The following is an 18,539-nucleotide window of genomic DNA, read 5'->3' on the forward strand; positions in this document are numbered from 1 at the left end:
TCATGTGAGTGCTCTCCCAAAAGCATATGGATCCTTTCAAGCACACACACCCAAAACACACACAGCCCCCCACAACTTTAAGGTGCAAATGAACAGAAGATATGCTGCTCAGTATATAGGCCAGTCTTGGCAATGAAGTATCTCGAGATCTATATGTAACCCAGAACAAAAATGCAGCCAAAACTAACACCACACAGGCCAAAATCCACAGTAGTAACAGTGACTGCCACTAAAATATTCCAGAAGTCCCTGGAGGAGAAGGTTTGATGCCTTTGGCGGTGAGGGATGGAAGCCTGGTTTGGAATCTGCCTTGGGGCCACACAGACACAAAAGCTGCCCCCAGCTGTCAATACCTGCACCAAACTCTCTCTTATATGTCATGCAAAAAATATTTGTCAATAATGACCAAAAAAGAATGTATTCCAGAAAAAAAACCATCCAGTCTTTTTCTTTCTTTACCCCTTAAGGGCAAGCAGTTGGCAATAAAGGCTAGCTATTCCTTGAGTTGAGTTTGTATATTTCTCCTGTTCTTAAATATTGTATTCGCCAGCATTTTAGGCGTTTGTTTAGAAATGTTAGCAGCTTTTTTCCTGGATTAAATTTGTAGAGCTTTTTAATTAAAGAGATTCTCTCTCTTCCATTTCGAACAGAGAGGGCTCTGAATAGCTTACAGTCCAGCTCTTCCTGGGGCTTAGCTTTCCGAGCAATTCAAAAACAGTAACTAAACATACATCTCATTTTAGGCTTTCTCCTTTAGCCTGGCTTCTATCCAACACCTCCTCTGACCCGGTCTCCTTTCACCAGTTCCCTTTATTTTGGCTCTTGCCCAATTTCCCTTATATATGGATAGCAGTTAACCACTTGCTGCCCATGGCCAGAAACTCAGTACTTCAAGCTCATTCAGAGTACTTCAAGTACATTTGGAGTCCCAGAAACAACTTGTGCTCCATCCCCTTCTAGAGCAACACACAGCCAATAACATCTACCCAAAGCATGCAGTGATACCTTTCACTGAGTACACAGTGTGATTTCCTGGGTGCTGCCAGACACCTCAGTTCCCTGTGCAATATGATTCCTGACAGACAGAGTGTACTCAGGAGTCAGCAGCTACAATTCCTCATCTGGCAGTTCTATTTTCAGTCCTATTGTGTGCCCTCGAAATGGCCTTTTGCTCGCTCTCCTCTGGACATTTATCTGTTTGTCAGATTAAAGATCTGTTTTCACAGACAGGCAGCTCTGGAGCAGGCATGGCAGATTCTCTCCCACTGGTTCATTATTATTGAGGGACATTCTGCTCCCAGGAACCCATCCTCGTGAAAGCAACAGGAACAGTTCTGTGCTTTGCACTTGCTCCTCACACCCCTGTATCACACAGAACTGCAGAGCCGAGGAAAGCAACACTTTCATCTGGGTCCTGGCTGGGCAGGAAAGTAAAAGACAAGGAGAACTGCTGGCATCTTCTGCAAGGAAGGCAAAATTTCACACTGTGCTTCTGCTCCTCTGGCTCTGAGGAAAGGAATAAGCCTGAAGAGGAGCAGAGGAAGGCTGCTGATCAGGGACTCTCCACCAGGTAACCCTTCCTCACCCTGTGCTCCCAGTATTGGTAGAGAAGGTTTGAAAATTCACCAACTTAACCAACACTGCACCATACTACCACTTATAATCCCCAAAACCTGTACCTAGGAGAATCCCTACTCCTATAAAAGAGAATTCATCTCTCCAGAGCTGGAGAAGAGGTGGAAGGAAGCTTTTTCTCTGCTTCTAGCAAATGAAGACAGGCTTTTTTGCTCAGCACCATTTCTTTAATTAAAAGGGAAGTGCTATATAAATGGAGTTGTAATACAGTAATACAATTTCTTGACCAGTAAATCAGGAAAAAGTGCAATTACATTACTGCAAAGGCAAAGAGGTTATTTTAGAACAGCAACCTGTCTAAATAGTTCCACATGGATCAACAGGGCGAGATCATGAGAGCTAGCGAGTGCTTGTCCTTCTCAGGGGGGATGGAGAGATGGGACTTGCACAGATACTTCAGGGACACACATTTAAGACCACAGCTCTTGTCCCAGGCTACATTACTTGTGTAACAGAAAAAGCACCAAGAAGTGAATAGTTTTTACAAGAAATACACAGAGAATAAATTAAGTATTCAGAATGAAATTCCTGTAAGGAAAGTAAACTTTCTGGAATGGACAGAATTCGTTTTCTTTGTTCTTGAGTTCTGAACTGGAGTTTTACCCACTCAGCAATGAGAACATGACAGGTTAATCTACTGAGTGTGAGCTGAGATGCTGACAAAATCCTCTCTTCTCCATTCTTAGCTCTGCCTAGAAAGTCACTCAGTGGCTACATCTACACAGCTTCACAGTAAGCTCTACAGCAGTACTGCAAACATTCTTTCTTTTCCTATAGCATCATTATTTTTAAATACTCAATATATTTGATCTCTTTTTCCAGTCTAAAAAAAAAAAAAACCAGACTTGCCACAAGTTTCCTGTGGAGAAAATGGATAACACAAAATAGCACTCACTTGACAGCTTTAGGTTTAGACACACACTGCTTGAACCCACAGCTCAACTTCAGTCACTTAAAGGCATTTTTGGATCACAAAAATGATCCAGGAACCCACAGGGCACTCACTTGAATTTACTTTGCTTTAATATCTAGTACTCCTAAGGTAAGGAAACTAGAGGAGTCCATTGAAAAGGTCTTCCACAGTGTCTACAAATAAGTTAAATGGCCCATTCGAGAACTTTAAATGTATTACTTACTTTGCAGAAAAACAAACCTAACCTCCCCGTTCTTTAAGTAATACTGTGACTGTTACAAGGCAAAGCTTTCCTTTTCCCATCCTCACCTTTTTTTTAAGATTTAATTAAAAAGTAACATGAAAATAATTTAATTATTTCACAACACAGCCTTTTCATAAACACACAATTATGTTCATTTCATGAGAATTTATCTTCACTGTGAAATCAATCGTCACAGTCTCCATTTACTCTGCATTACCAAGTCACATTTGATTCCTGTCAGAGAACTGTTGACTTCTGCAGTAAATCAAAGTGACAGATACTGTTAGTTTCCTTCTCCATCTATCCCCAAGCCTCAGCTAACTCAAGATGGTTTTTCCTTCTATGCAGTGAAATGAGTATTTTCCTGTTAACTATATTTCAGAGCTGGAAAGGTTTTCATAAGTGGAAAAAATGCAGTGCATAATCCAGGAAACTATTGAAATGTACAGTATCAGAAACATATGGCTGGAGCAAATACCTATGCAGTGAGGGGCTGGGAATGAAAAGGAGAACAAGCTTATTAAAATTCTTTTCCTAAAGGGCTTTTTGCTTGAAAATTACAATAATTTAATTGAACATTAAGAAAGATTTCATAGTCAAGGGAAGAAAATGCTGCAGACTGGGGGGGAGGAAAAAATATACAGAATAATCTCTGTGCTATCATGGAAGCTGGAACAGATGATTTTGCCTTTGTTCTTTAATGATCTACATCTTAAATTGCAAAACGGTTCCATAACCAGAACCCTCAGTGGGCAGACTTCGAAAGCTGATTTCTTTCTCAGTTGCTAAGGTTTTTTTAATTAAAAAAGCAACCACTCCACCACCCCCAACAGAAAAAAAAAAAAAAAACAAACGCCAGAAACAAAGTTAATTTTTTACATGACCTTCGAAAAACAAGCCATACTCACACCAGAAACCAGGATTCAACAGATTAGCTCAAAGAAAAACAACAGCAAGAATTCTTATTTCAATGCATCTGTATCAATTCCCTCTTTCAGTTTCCTTAAGAATGTGGGATGGGGGACAGAGTCCCCAGCTAGATCACCCTACTCAAGAGCTAATATTCCCGTTTTTGCTGACACATCCGTGAATTCAGGATTCAGTGGAAAGTGATACTAATCTTGTTTTGATCAATTTGTGCCAGGAGGCAGATTTTAGAAATATCAAAAATCAGCTGTTTTACAGTAACAGAGAAACTGCTGCTTTAATTAGAATTCAATAAATATTTCTTCAAAAACAACTTCTGCCTCCCTTAAAGCTGCAGGACTGATTGCATGAGCTGCCTCACCCAAGGCAAAGGTATTTTGTGGTCTTGCTGCTGTGCTGTCATGTCTTAACATGCCCATGTGGATGTAAGGATGTTTTTAGAGCAGCTTGCAGAGACTGCAGGGTCTACCCAGAGCCCAAAGAGGCAGGGCTATTACAGACACGGCAAACATTTTAGCCATCTGATTTTTAAATCCTTAATGTCTAGTGTGGATGAAGATCAAGTGAAAATGTGAATATACCACCTAAATAAATCCCAAACCTGCCAATGGAAATGCCTCTCTTGGATTTTCACAGCAGTCCGATGATTAATATTTATGATGATAATATTCAAAGCCATTAGTCAAACCAAAGGAGAAACAATGAGCTAAAGTGAACAAATTTCTCATGGAAGTAACCTAATATCTGCAGCTGCTATCAAGGCAACAGGACAAAGTTACCTTTCTTGATGGATGTACACACAACACTGGGATGATCCACACATAACTACAGCAAGAATCATCAGAATTACATTCATTTCCAGCATCCAAAGATCATTTATGTTTTTAAGAACATGAAAAGCCTTTCAAAACCTTTTTCTGTGCTCCAGAAATGCAACTGGTCAAGCATTTGAAATGTTATTCTCAGCTAGTATGTGTGTGACATGCTTTCAAGGGGCATCTCCTGGCAGACCACGTCCCCTCGCAGGCTGGCTGAGGTGTCAGCAGACACAGGCAGAGCCTTCCTGGGCTAGGTTGGGTTGAGACTGACATTGTGTCCTCACATTTCTGGGGTCAGCAGAAACTTGACAGCCCAGAAATCCCGTGCTTTGCTTTTGCTTTGCAGGAGGGAGGGGCGCTCCTTGCTTCTGAAATTCTGGCCACTATTCCTGGCCAGTTTGGGAACAGAGACAACTGCCTCTGCAGAGAGCCACATCCAGACCTCATCATCTTGAATACCTGCAGGTAATGCCAAGCTTTGGTGACGTGAGGGAGAAGCAGGTGTGAAGGAATTTAGCAGTAGAGGGAAACAAGGATATCTATCTATGCTACCCCTGCAATTCAATTTACTTATTTGCCTGCAAAAAAACCTTATAGAAACTGCCCCTTATCTACTAAAATGCAATTCCATTGAAACAGCTACAAATGCAACTCTCCTCCTCAGTTAAAAAAAAAATAAAAATTACACGTCACTTTTATGTCTTTTGTAACATTTAAGGAAAATATTTGTGCACGGTAATCTGAACTGGCTGTGCATCAGGAGTAACTTCCATAGAGCACTTGCACCACTTAAAACAGACAGGATTCTGAGAGGAAAAGTGTGGGGCAAAAACTAAAAACCAAAGATTTTATTAATTAGAGAAGTAGAGGAATCTAATTTTTCTCCATTCAGCAGTGTTTAAACCCAAACAAACAATCAAATGAGTCCCAAGATTAGTGACAGCCAAGATTTTCCACTGGAGAAAGTGAAAAGCAATGACACTTTTGAGATTTACACCAGTTGAATCTGGTCACAAGGTACAGAAGTCATGAATGTTTTGGTAAGCCTAGGTGACTGCCAAATAAAACAAAAATAGGATCAGGAGATGATTATTCAGCCATAAGGAAGGACTGGCTGACTCATCATGGAGCTGTTTCACCCCACGAGTGGCTCAGAGGACACCAACCTCTCATCCCATGGTTATGCAACAGCAAAGCAGCAGATAAATCAAGACTATCAAGACCTTGTGTACTCAACATGGTGGAAACAGCAGAACTGCACTCACAGTTATTAAAATGCTCAGCTAGATCCCATTTGATAGAAGTATCTGCAGAATAGCACCTTTCCTTACCTCTGCTCTGTGTTAAACAACGCAAAGATGTGTTTGCTGGACATGAAGCTCTTTTCAACATCTCGCACTTTCAAGTTGTCCAAAGGCAGCATATACTTCTTCTCTTTTTCCTAGAAAAAAAATGGATGGAAACAACACTGTGTGAGAAGAAGCCTGATGTCAGCAAGCTCTGCTGAGTTGGTAATGACCTTGGTACATTTGTTATCATAAGGAAATGGCCAAATTTAAATGTCTGCTTATCTTTCACAGACCTACCTGCAAGAGAAATGAAACCTCAGTTTCAGTTCTGTTTTTCACTGACCCTTTTAAAACATCTCCTAATAAAAAAATGTTCGCCTCAAACACATAAACATCTACATTTGTTATTTTTCATTCCTCTGAATTTTAAAGAGGCAAGGGTCAGACTTAACTAAAATAAAAGTGTCTGATCAAAAAAGAACTCTTTTATGTCTGCAGAGCAAGTAAAGTAACTGGTGACATAAGTTCATCTCTACTTTGTTGCAATTATTAATTATGGAAACATGGCATTCAATAAACCCACACAGAAACTTTCACTCTGCCAGTGAAAAATACAAAACTCATACAAATCAATAAAAATAATACCATGCACAAATACAATCAGACTCTAATCTAACCAGCTTATTTCTCCAAATAAGAATGAGTTATTCACTTTTACTGTAGCCAACTCCTTTGCAATTTAGTCACAACCCTCATTTGCAGCACAATCACAATAATTTCACCTTTTCCAGGTTTCTTCCTTCCTCTCACTTCCAGGTAAGAACTAGCAATACTCCCAAAGTAATTTATTATGTCAGAACAAAAAAAAACCCTGAGATCATTAGCTGTTTCCATTGCATTAAACCTCTTTAAGTCCTTGCACTTACGGATGAATTGAAGCAAACCTCTTCAGTTTGCTTTGCAAACACGCCTGACGTTAAAGAGAAGGATCCAAAGACAAGAGGCCATCCTCAAAGCCCTCCTTCTGGGCTTGCACATCAGGACAGCACTGCTCACAGTGGTATTAACACAGCACACTTGAACAGCTTCTAGAAGCCATTAATGCTTTACTGTCAAGGCTGGTGCTCCTGTGGCAGCAATGGAGTGCAGAGAGGCTTTACGCCCTGGAATTCTTCCAGCGGATACTAAATGGGGTTTTTGTGAATTTGGCTACCCAATGACCCTACAGAACTTCAATAAAATGCCCAAGTTGGAGAGCTTTGATTCCTGTACAGTCCCTTATCAGCACGAAGCAAGGCTGCCAGATTTCTGCCCAGCCACCTCCAGAACCAGCTCTGAAGTCCAGCACCACTGCACTCCCTGAAGTATTCTGGGCTGAGACATCACTCACGGGGCTTGGCTCAAGGAAGAAAAATGCATGGGACAAGAGTTTATTGTATGCCATGAGACAGGACAAAGGGATAAACCAAACTAGGACTCAGTCTTCTCTGGATGTGTTTCCCAGAATACACCAAACAACTTGCAGGGCACAGAACTGGAAGATGTGAAGATGTCCTGGCTGGGCTGAACGTGTGTTCCGTGAGGGCAGATGCAATTCATCTTGGCTGAGCTTCAGCAGATTGCAAAACTAAGCTGGACGAGAAAGGCCCTAAGAGTGAAACTGTAAAAATACTGTGACATGGCCAACAAAGGCTCACTTTCCTAGACAGCCTCCTAGCAGGCCTCAGGAGAGGAAAAAGCCCTTTTCCAGATTTCAAAAGCCCTTCTGGAAAAGCAGTTTCTCTTGTTGTTGAATACAAAGGTTATCAAGTTCTGTGTATTACATAAAATGCATCTGATGGATTTTGAAACTGCCTGTATCTTAACCACCCTAGAAATTATTCCTCACAAAAGAAGATATATAGGTATACTCTTCACTGTCTCATCTAACACCTGCTCCCATGAAGGAGTCTAGTTCTGTGCCACTCTGTAGCTGTTCATCACAGTTCAGATCTGTATTCTGCTTCCAGGGAATCTGTATGGACCAAAGCCTTGGGGCTCTCCCAGCAGGGACTGTACACTGTCACCCATTCAGTGAGAATTACCACTGAGACCAATAAAACTAAATTCATCATTTATCAATAAAAAAGTAAAGAATAGTAAGCAACCTAAATAAAGCTCTTATAAATATTTATGTATACAAATTAGAAGTACCTATCCTCTAATACTGATTTGTATTGATATGATCTGTTTTGCTGTTATAAATTTATATCCTAACCAGTACAGCAAATAAAGGATAAAAATGTACTAGCTCTGCTGCCATGACCAAGGGACACACACTTGAAAAATATTCTAGCATATATTCAACTTTGTATCAAAAGCAAGTATTTTCTTTTTCAGCTGGAAGCTGGACTGCAAGACAATGTAAGGTACTTTGTATTCTACTTCAAAAACTTAAGGCAGGTTTTACATTAAGTAAATCTTCGGGGCAGAAATATTCCACTTGGGTAGATATATTCCATCACAACTAAGAAAAAAACCGTCAAGATAAGTTTAATTTTTTCTTTAAAACTTATCTTTCAGTATTACAAAATAGGCTTATCATGACTTATTATTGAATTACTGAAAATTTAAGAAGTTTCTGATGAAGTGTTTCTTCTGACTGACACTATTTACTGACAAACCAAGCAACCACAGATGAATAAAAATAGAAACTGATGAAAAACCTATACCAAGAATCTGATTGTCTAAACAAAAATTCCACAAGCAGGAAAGTTATATAAATGCTTGATGCCAAACTGTGAGAAAGTGTTTCTTCTGCAGCCACCAGGAAAAAGGAAATGCCTACTGAAGGCTAAGAAGTGGTTGGTATTTATTTACATGGCCTCCTACCCACATGCTGAGACAGGGCAGTTTCCAAGAAAGGGAAATCACAGGGTGCCTCTGCTTGAGGCAAACAGAGTCACACAGGAGAGATCAGAGCTAAATACTGCTTAATTCCAGGAGAAAGGTATTACTGGGACATTAAAGTGTGGCAGCAAAACTCGTTGCCATTTTTTCCCCTCCAAAGTGGGGGAAATACACAGAAATGGAGAATGAGCTAATTCAGCAGATGAGCCCAACATTTCACCCTAAGCTCAATGAATATTATGCTATGGTAGGGCAAAAAAAAAAAAAGCTCCAGCCAGGACTCTTTGTGCATGCTTCTGATCCTGAGAAGCTGACAGCTTAAGAAACAGGGAATGCACGAAGCCTGGGAGGAATGGGGTTAGGCACACTTCGACGAGTGATTACATGCACATAACTGTGGGTCCAGTTTGTCCCCCTCAGCATTTGTTCTTTCTTATTTATAGATTTTTATTTTTATAAAGGGGCAGAGAACTTAAGCGTGACATGAAGGGAAAAACCAGCACATGCTGATCTCACACAGAGACTTTGCCTCTCTTTTTCCAGAGAAGAGAAGAAGGAAAAAGTGGGAGGTAGAATGGCCCATTCCTGTCCCTGTGACATGAAAAAAAAAATCCCCATACTCCTCCTTAGAAAAACAAACGAACCTGCTGGCCTGGGGAGGCCTTCCCACCCTGGAGACGATGTTTCACCACTCGTGGGCATAAGTAGCACTCACATCCTTAATGGACCAATTCTGTTCTCCAACAGGCAAGGGAGCTGCCAGGAACTGACAGCATGATGTAAATATGCCATATTACAACTGCCCCTTCCTTCTGCACTGTTTAAAATGTACTAAAAATAAATACTGCTCAAGTCCAAAATGGCACAAGGGATACAAAAAATACAACAGCAGCTCCCCTTCCCCCAGCAGGGTCTCAGCCAGCACTTCCAGGCTAATGAACTCCATTGCATTTTCAGCCAGGGGCAGAAACCGCTTCAGAAATCATTCTCTGCTTTTGGAATTTTCAGGCTCAGTCAAAACAGCAAAAGAAACCTTGGACACAATGTCAGCAAACTGGATGATAAGAGGGAACAGAATTCCTTTGCTTCAAAGAAAAAAGATTATTAAATGACTTCAGTTTCCTCCAGTTATCAAAGGTGGCTCTTTTGTCACTTCAGGCTAGCTAAAGTGCAGCAGCCACAGGCTCTTCTCCACAAGAGAACAGAAGCAAAGTTTAGGCAGCACAATTCAAGCACACGATGCTCAGGTTCTGAAATGCAGGATTGAGCCAAGCATTCGCCCAACTGCACTTTCAGCTACATCAAGAGAATTGAGCTGGTTTGTTCACCAGTGCCTTATAGAACATCAGCTTTGAAATGGAGGGTCCCGACACCAACCAAAACCTGTGTGGGGACCTCAAGTTCAAAGAAATCAAGCTCCCACCTGGAAGCACAGGCCACACTGGAAAGGTTGGAACAAAGGCTGGTTTACAGCAGGATTCTTTCTCTGCATCAGCTGAGAGTATAAATCTCAGGAGTATTTACTGTGCACTGAGAGCAAATGTAGATATGCACAAAATGCCCCTGCCATTAGTGTGAGGCATTAACAAGTATTAGGCATTGATGAGGCAAAAGAGTGAACTGCTTTAAAATCATAAACTGAGGAAGAACAGCTTTGAAATAAAGCTGGGGAACAGCAGATAAAAAACTTGGCATTTCTGCCTCTGGACCAGATTTCCAGACCGACACTGTACTGCTCTCTGGATTTGTTTGTGCATTCATACCCGAGGATAATACTTACCTGACCCACAGGCATCGTGCTCCACCCTGTTTCTGCCAGCAGCCAGTGAAGGCAGGGCATCATTAAATATCCTGCAATCAGGATATTTATATAAATACATAAATTTAAAATAATAAAACCTGCAGGTGGAACACCCAAGCCAAGCAAATGCTTTGCAAAGCAGTTAAGCAGCAGAAGCAGAAAACAATTCCAAAGCAAAGATATTCTGTACTACCTATTCTGTCCTCCTTTATATGGCCAGAGCAGCATCCATATTCTACAGAGACACAAGAAGCAGTGACTTGTGAACCTGTTGAGCCAAAGTGATCCGTACTAAAGAAAGAAGAAGAAAAATACTAGAAGTGTAAGGAACTGCTGGTGGTCTGTGCCTGTTTACTCCCAAAAAGGAAAAGCTCAGCCTTGTTTACACCTCGGAGCTCTGGCTGCCAGTGCAAACAGCCTACCCTGTAGCATTCCATGAAAGTGAAAACTGTTAAGATGCCTTATAGAAACCCTCATAGTATTCAAATCAATATCCAAGAATGTACCATATTCTGACTTTAAATATACCCAAGAGAATTTTCCTGTGCTTCTGTTTCGGTTTATATTTCTCTCTCAGTTGACAAAGCCACACAGCATCTTCACAATGGTCTCTGCTTCACCACACTTGGCTTTAAAGCATACTTTGAAAAATGAAGCATGAGATTCTCAGACACTACTGCAAAATTCTGAAGAAAAATAAAGCAAGTTATTTTATTACAGCCTACTTAGCAGTTTGGGATTCAGCCCCGAGCGTGCTCCTGGGTACAGATGTAGAAAACATAATTCTAATGTGTCTATAAAATGAAGAAGGAGCTGCTTTACCAGAAAAACAACACGTACCTAAATATTCTAACATTTTTATGAAAAGCACTGCAAGAGAAGACTTAAGTTGCAGATGAAAACATGTTTCTTCCATCTATGCACCTCTCCCCTCCAGTCTTCTAGAGTCAACTCCAAATTGAAAATCTCATGACAAAAATGTGACAACGGCTCAGGCTGATAAGCTGGGCTGTTAGAAGAACAGAGTACGTGGCACAGAGCACAAATACCAAAACTTATATTCCTTCAGTCTTACAAGTCTTTATCTTTTGCCATGGTCAAAGTATTGAGTTTCTTATATAAATCAAAGCTGAAAATGTCCAACTTGAAACCATAGCTGAATGAAAGATCTCATGATAGAACCAAGCTATTTCAGGTTTGTTACTACCTTTCTGTATTTTGAATTTGTACTGTATTTTTCAGGCAATTATGCATACTTCTGGCACTTGCAATTTTTTCCCAATCTTTTGGTATCTTTTTCCACAACGTATTACTAAAAAAATTTAAGAGCGTTGTTATGTCTCTGCTGTTCCTTCAGAATTCAGCTATGGGACTAAAACTGATGCTAATAGTAAATCAGTCCTTAGTCTGGCCTTATCATTCATTTTACAGAGTGTCACTCATTTCATACAGTGTTTTTCCTGTTGTAAGAACCAGCATTATATTTTTTTTCTACGCTTTTTTTCCCCCAAATTTCTTCATGAATAGAAAAACAAGAGCTCCCAACTCTGCATTTGAAATACTTCAACAAGAAATGGTCACTGGTTGTTCCTTGAAAGCAGTTTTCTATCCTGCTACATTTCAAGACTTCCCAGAAGGACATCAGGATAGGCTGTCTCTACATCACTATTTTGCAGCCCAGGTTTCCAGGGAGCTAAAGCTGCAGTTTGAATTCCTAAAGCACACCCCAGAGCAGAACTTCACAACCCACCTGCTCAGAGCTAGGCAGCCCCAAATTCCTCCTTCTCCTTGCCTGGAAGAGAGGATGGGCACAGAATCCTTGGGGAGAGCTGTGCTGAGCAGCCAGGCTGGCCCTGAAGTGAGAGCTGACAAACCTGCTGTACCTGGCTAATTTCATGGGGTTTCTGCCTGCACACCTTTCCCCCATTTCCTTCAGTAATGAGGGGGGCTGTCTAGGCACCCCACTGCAGAGTCTGGATGGCTGCATTAAATAAAAAAAAAATAATTAAAAAAAAAAGAAAGGAACTCTAGTAGTTCCACTGGTACTTTACATACATCCCCCTCTGCCTTTACATAATCAGTGCATCAAACACAAGGGGAACAGTTACTGGAATACATAACAAATTCAGTGTTCAGTCTGCCCCTCTCCAAAAGAGGTGTTTATTATCACAAGTGAAGGGCTGGTCTTTCACTGGTCTGTGCTGTCAGTAAAAGGATCAATCTGAGAAAGGGCCTGATGAAGAGGAAATCTCTGTTTAGCTCCTATTAGTTAGGATCTTGAAAGGTCATTTTGAATTTGGGAAATCTTGTCTGGGAAAGAAGCCAGCAATTCCTCTGCACTGAAGTGATGCTGGCATTTAAAACTTAGAGAAAGCCCCGACTGATGAACCAGTGACAGTCTGGAAAAATTCTGCTGGATGCACCAAGCGGCTGCTCCGACGGCAGAGGGGGATAAATGTATCCCTTGCTACAAACCCTGCTAAGGACAGCTTGTTTTTCTCTGCTTGTGCTCAAGTTTTTGTTTTTCACTCCTCACCTCTGCAGACCATCCAACAACCACAGTGGTTTGTGGGAGTAGCAGTGCAGGATGAAGGGCTTTGGAGCAGCATGTCTGTGCTGGCACAGAGCGACAATGACACACCAGGCTCTGTGAGATCAGGCTTCTCTCTTGGCAATTCGCAGAAACAATTTTGATTATCACACACATACGTGCATGCGTATAAAAATATTGTGGTTTATATATATTTATATGTATATACACGTGTTTTGGTGGTGGGATTTTTTTATTTACAGAAAAAACATAATTCTTGAAACCTCTTTTCTTTGAATTTAAGTGCAGCTCAGATTTCAGTCTCGAAAAAGTGATGGTCTTGGTGGATGAACCTCTCTAGTTCTAATGAACTCCTGCATTAGGAATACAATATAATATGGAAAAAAAACCCAAACCATTAAGTTGCACTGTATTTTCAGCTTCCTCAATGCCCTTTACTTGAAGATAGAAAGAGAATCTTTCATTTATAAGCTTCCTGACGTTCTTTGGCAGGCACATGAAGAAGGTGTACCTTTGATACAGAACCTTTTTGTCTGCTGGAAAGGCATTTCCTAAAACTCCTCTGCCTTTTTTATCCATTTTAGTTTCTATAAAGTGAACCCTAGAAAAGCTCAAACTCAGGAAGCCACCAGAAACCCTTCCCTGGGTAGCAACTGAAATATTTCCGGAGACCCTCCATCCTTTGTGTATGCAGAAAAAAGATCTTTCCTGCAAGATGTAAAATGATAAATATGCAATTACATAATTCTGTAAAAAACATTAAGCAGGATTTTCCTGAGGTGATGCATCTGTCTCTGCAGAGCTCCTAAACATGCAACATAATGCACACACACAAATTAGCTCATGGCACTTATGCTGCCCTACTTGCTTGTTATCATTAAAAGCTTTCAGACAGCAATCAATTTCACTGTACTGGAGATTACTGCAAAATGCATTAAGAAGTTCACGCCTGTGGCAATGGTCACTGAAAATATTTTGGAAAGCATCCCAGAAGTATAAGACTTTTTCCAGACATCCGAGAGAAACACTGCTGTGACAGAGCTTCTGGTGTCAAGACTTCTCCCCTAGCACCCCTCCTCTTTAGTTTTTTTTTTTTGTTTTTTTTTTGTTGGTTTTCTTGATTGTTTTTTTTAATAGCAGCACTTTTTGAAAGGTACATTTCAGCTTTTTCCTTCTTTTTGGTTAGTTCTCTTTTTTTTTTTTTTTTAATGAGCCAAGATACCTGGGTCACGGAAAACATTAACTTCTGAGACAACTGTCTGAAGTTATCTCCTTCCTTGCTCTATGTCATATGTATAAATATATTCTATCTTATCAATTTCATCAAAGAAAAATTGTTGAATTTTAACATGAATGATAAAATCACCTGACCACCCTATCACAACAACATATTTGGGATTTTTTTGGGTTTTTGGTAAAATAAATAGCCCCGGGGATGTTCCTATAACTAATAAACAAAGAAAACTGAATACACCATAACCACCAACCACTATTTCTATGTTTCTTCTTCATATCAGAAACATTACCTTCAAATGCTAAGTAACATAATGCCATCAAATCTTCAAGGGAGGGTTTTGAGATATGTCTCAGAATTTCACAAAAGATATCCTAAAATAATTACAGCACAGGAAAACCTGCAGCCCTCTGTCCTTGGAAATCAATATTAGATTGAAATCTTCTTAGAAATATTCATCAGGAATGTTCTCATGAAGCTGTCTCAGACTGAAGCACTCCTGAAGCTCAGAGCCAAAGCTGCTCCTCAAACTGACCTTAAGTTTTCTCTGTTCTCAAACACTCCTCAGCCAGAAGCCACCTCTGAATGTCCATCACCCGCCCAGCAAGTACTGAAATGTGAGTGGGGATTGATTCAACTCAAAAAAAGGAACCTGACAGAGGCACAGGAATGTGGAAAAAAGTGTTAGTAGAACATCCAAGAAAACAGAGATTTTTCTGAAGATCCAGTATCAAGGTCCTCTGGTTCCACTGGAGGCAATTTCCTCTTATCTTGCTGGTTGTCTGAGAGAAGAGTCTGACCCCATCTGGCTACAGCCTCCTTTCACATAGTTGTGGAGAACAATAAGGCCATCTCTGAGCCTCCTTTTCTGCAGGCTGAGCCACTCCAGATCCCTCAGCCTCTCCTCATATGATTTGTGCTCCTTCAGCTTTGTTGCCCTTCTCTGGACTGGCTCCATCAAAGTTATTGCCATCAAAAAAAGTGACTGCAAAGATGCCAGGCAGTGGTGGTCTCCTCCTGACCCCTACCACCAGGATTGTGTGCAAAGGGACGTGTGTGTAGGAGAGCTGCCAAGTATGGTGGGTTTTAATCTGCAGATGCTGCAGACTAAATGCAAATGTCCAAGTGTTGCTCTTTCCTGGTAACTGTATGTTAGTTTGTCACAGGCAGAAGTGTGGTCCATGAAGGACACTGGACACAATACAAATCATTCTGATTGTGCTGCTCAGCTGCTCCCTTGCAGCATAATATAGAAAGCAGAGGGCCTGTTCCAGCTTCACCCCAAGAGAAAGTATGTCAACCTACAGCACACCTTAGAAACACCCACCTGAAACAGAGGGACAAACTCCACTGCCTCGGCTACATGCTCCCTTCAAATAGCCTGGCAGGTGCTGAACTTGGGCAGGAACCCCAGCAGAGGGTAACACACTTTGGGGAAGCACACAGCAACACCTCTGGATGGACAGAAATACTGAAAACTGAAAAAACCACGGACTGTTCAAGTGTTGTCCCTGCCTTTCATGCAGAGGAAGACCTTGGGTTATTTACTGACAGATCACCTTTGTCAGCTTCATCCAAGCCCTCCCTTGCGCCCTTGCTGAATCTCAGCGGAGGATAACACCCCTAACACCAAAGCCTTGGAGCCTGGCCATCCTTGGCACTGCTGGCAGTTCTCCTGCAGGCCCAGAGCAGGCTGTGCTACGTCCAGGACAGATCATCCAAAGCCACCTTTGCAGCCAGCTTGAGCAGAAGCAGGCAAACAGTCACTCTGCAAGTACCAGCTCACAGTGATGCCTTAAGTTCTAGCTTTTATATTTTTCAGATCAGTAGTGCTTTAATGTGTAACTCTAAAATTCCATAGCCTGTCAGTTACTGTTCTCCCATTTAATTCAGAAGAAACAATTTCTCTCTAGGCTTGAAACTCAAGGATACCTTATTGTCTCAGGCCCTGAGAGGTGTAAACAACAGTGAAATGGGGAGGGGGGGAGACGACTTGAAGTAATTGACTTCATTACCTGAAGTTATAATTGGACAATTAACCTCTGATGTGCAAATAGACCAAATTTACATCTATCTGAAAAACTCATGACTATCATCCATCTTGGGTGCAGCCTCTGTGAGGCTCCTGCACTGCCCAAGGTGTACCCTTTGAAGACCTTTCAATAAATACCTACTTTATTTTCTAGCTCTGTCTAGCCTCTGTTCTAGGTAGCCTCTCCAAGGCATCAACAGCATATCCTCAGCCATGTGGGATCAGTTTCTCTATGTCAGAGGTTTGTGCTGAGGCACATCATGCACTGTCACAGCCAAGAGCTAGGAACAAAGCAGGACTGCCACTGAGCACTGCGAGGGGCACGGGGGGGAAGTGGGGTACTGAAGTCAGGAGACAACATCTGGGATGTTTCTGGCTGCCAGATTCATTCTTAGCAAAGCAGCACCAAACTCTCAGCCCACCAGAGACTCCATCTTCACTGCTGTGAGCGACAAGCACAAAAAGCTGGGCAAGGAGAGTATCAGCACCTGGGAGGAGGCATTTCCCCGGCCCTTGCATGGGGGATGAGGTCTTCAGTAACTGCCAGATTTAAAAGTCTTGCAGTCATATTTTTTGGCTATCCCCAAATAAAAACCTTACTAATAACTCAAAAGTATTTTTAATTGTTTTTCTACTTTTCTCTGTATCTCTTCCCATCCAGACTAATGGCAAACCTTGTCTTTTCTTGCAGTGACATTTAAAAATATGACATTTCTCCTCTGTATAAAGTAACATCATCTTTAAAGAATTCCAGTTCTCCCATGTCTGGATTCCTGCAATCAACTACTACTCTGATTCATACCTAACACCCTCTTTTATTCCACGATGTTTGCTTAGGGAGGGAAATACACATTGAATACACCATTGTGTAGACTGAAAGTTGTACTAAGATGACAAACACCTGCATTTACTTAATCATCTTTGTTAAGATACTGTCAGTTGGCTTCCCCAAGAGCACGATTAGAAAGAAGCTCTTCCCTAAGGAAAAAACCTCTTACCAATAATCACAATGGCTGTAAGAACTATCTACATTATGCTCTAAAAATTTGTAATATGCAGCTTGGATAGCTATTGCTGGTGCAGTGACATTATGAAAATAAGATTTTTCAAGATTCAATAAACAAGGTGTAAAGTTTTGCTTCAGCAGCACTGGCTACAAGCTTAACCTCAGCTGATTCAAAGATAGGTACAATGGCTTTGAAAGTCTCCAGGAGCTTGAGAACTCCACACAACGAACGGGAATTATTGCAAACACAGAAGGCAACAAAAAAGGTGCATTGAAATCCGAAAGCTGAAATCTGCCTGCAAAAATGGTGAATTTTTACAGTATGCAGACAGGGAAGATGAACACTACTGCCTCTCTTGAAGAAAAGGAAATATTTACTGTGCAGCACTTCCTCAACAGTGGAAGTCTTTACCAATGCTGACTCAAAATATTGGAGACTATCAATTCCCTAGCCCTAAACTTGCAGGACACTGTAACAATTTTAAAGAATCACTGCAGTGTACATACACCAGTTCTACATAACACTGACATACGGCACTGAATTCCCAGACAGTCAGTCAAAGTTCTGGGCAGGAAACCAAATTCCATGTTTTTTTTTTTTTTTTTCTTTAAACACTATGTCAAAACACCCCTATTGCTCGTTACTTGTGCTTTGAAAGATATACTCCATTACTCCTTAATGTCATTAGCTTTTACAGATACTGCAACCAACAAAGAACTGCTGCTGGAAAAATCTATTACAACTGCTTTCTAACACTGACATTTTGAGAGTGTTTCCATGGGAAAGCAGCATGGTCACAACAAAAATCCAAGTGAAAACAAGATAGCTAACTTCCACATCTACGTACAAAACCAAATTTCAGTAAGCAATCTAGAACAGTGAAACCATCAAACACCCATGTCTATCATTTTTCACGAAGAAGCTGGTTCTGTGAGGGATTCTGAAAACTGAATTTGTACAACTAAGCCTTGCTGATGTAAACTATCTTATTAGCTGTATATGAGCTCATTTCACACACTGAAATCATTAACTGAAGAACAGTTAATTCTGTTATCAGAGATCATCCTTTAACGTGTTCTAAAGCAATAAAGAGCATTTTAGACAAACATTTTGTTTTCAGGACATGGAAAGATACAAAGCAGGGAGGACAGCTTATCACAGTTGTCCATGCAATGAATTTTTTAAAATACAGTGTAAAA

At 40.9% G+C, this 18,539-nt stretch overlaps 1 protein-coding gene across 2 annotated transcripts in view; it reads right to left on the minus strand.

The window, feature by feature from the left end:
- The window catches only part of DNM3 (dynamin 3), a 172,532-nt gene that overhangs the window by 61,139 nt on the left and 92,854 nt on the right, over positions 1-18,539 (minus strand). For both annotated transcript variants that reach the window (XM_062497051.1, XM_062497052.1), the window contains exon 16: positions 5,869-5,978. In XM_062497051.1, the coding sequence (XP_062353035.1) occupies positions 5,869-5,978 (110 nt within the window). The remainder of the gene's footprint in view (positions 1-5,868; positions 5,979-18,539) is intronic.

This window comes from Cinclus cinclus, chromosome 8 (genome assembly GCF_963662255.1).
Source record: "Cinclus cinclus chromosome 8, bCinCin1.1, whole genome shotgun sequence".
In the NCBI taxonomy this organism is placed as follows: domain Eukaryota; kingdom Metazoa; phylum Chordata; class Aves; order Passeriformes; family Cinclidae; genus Cinclus; species Cinclus cinclus.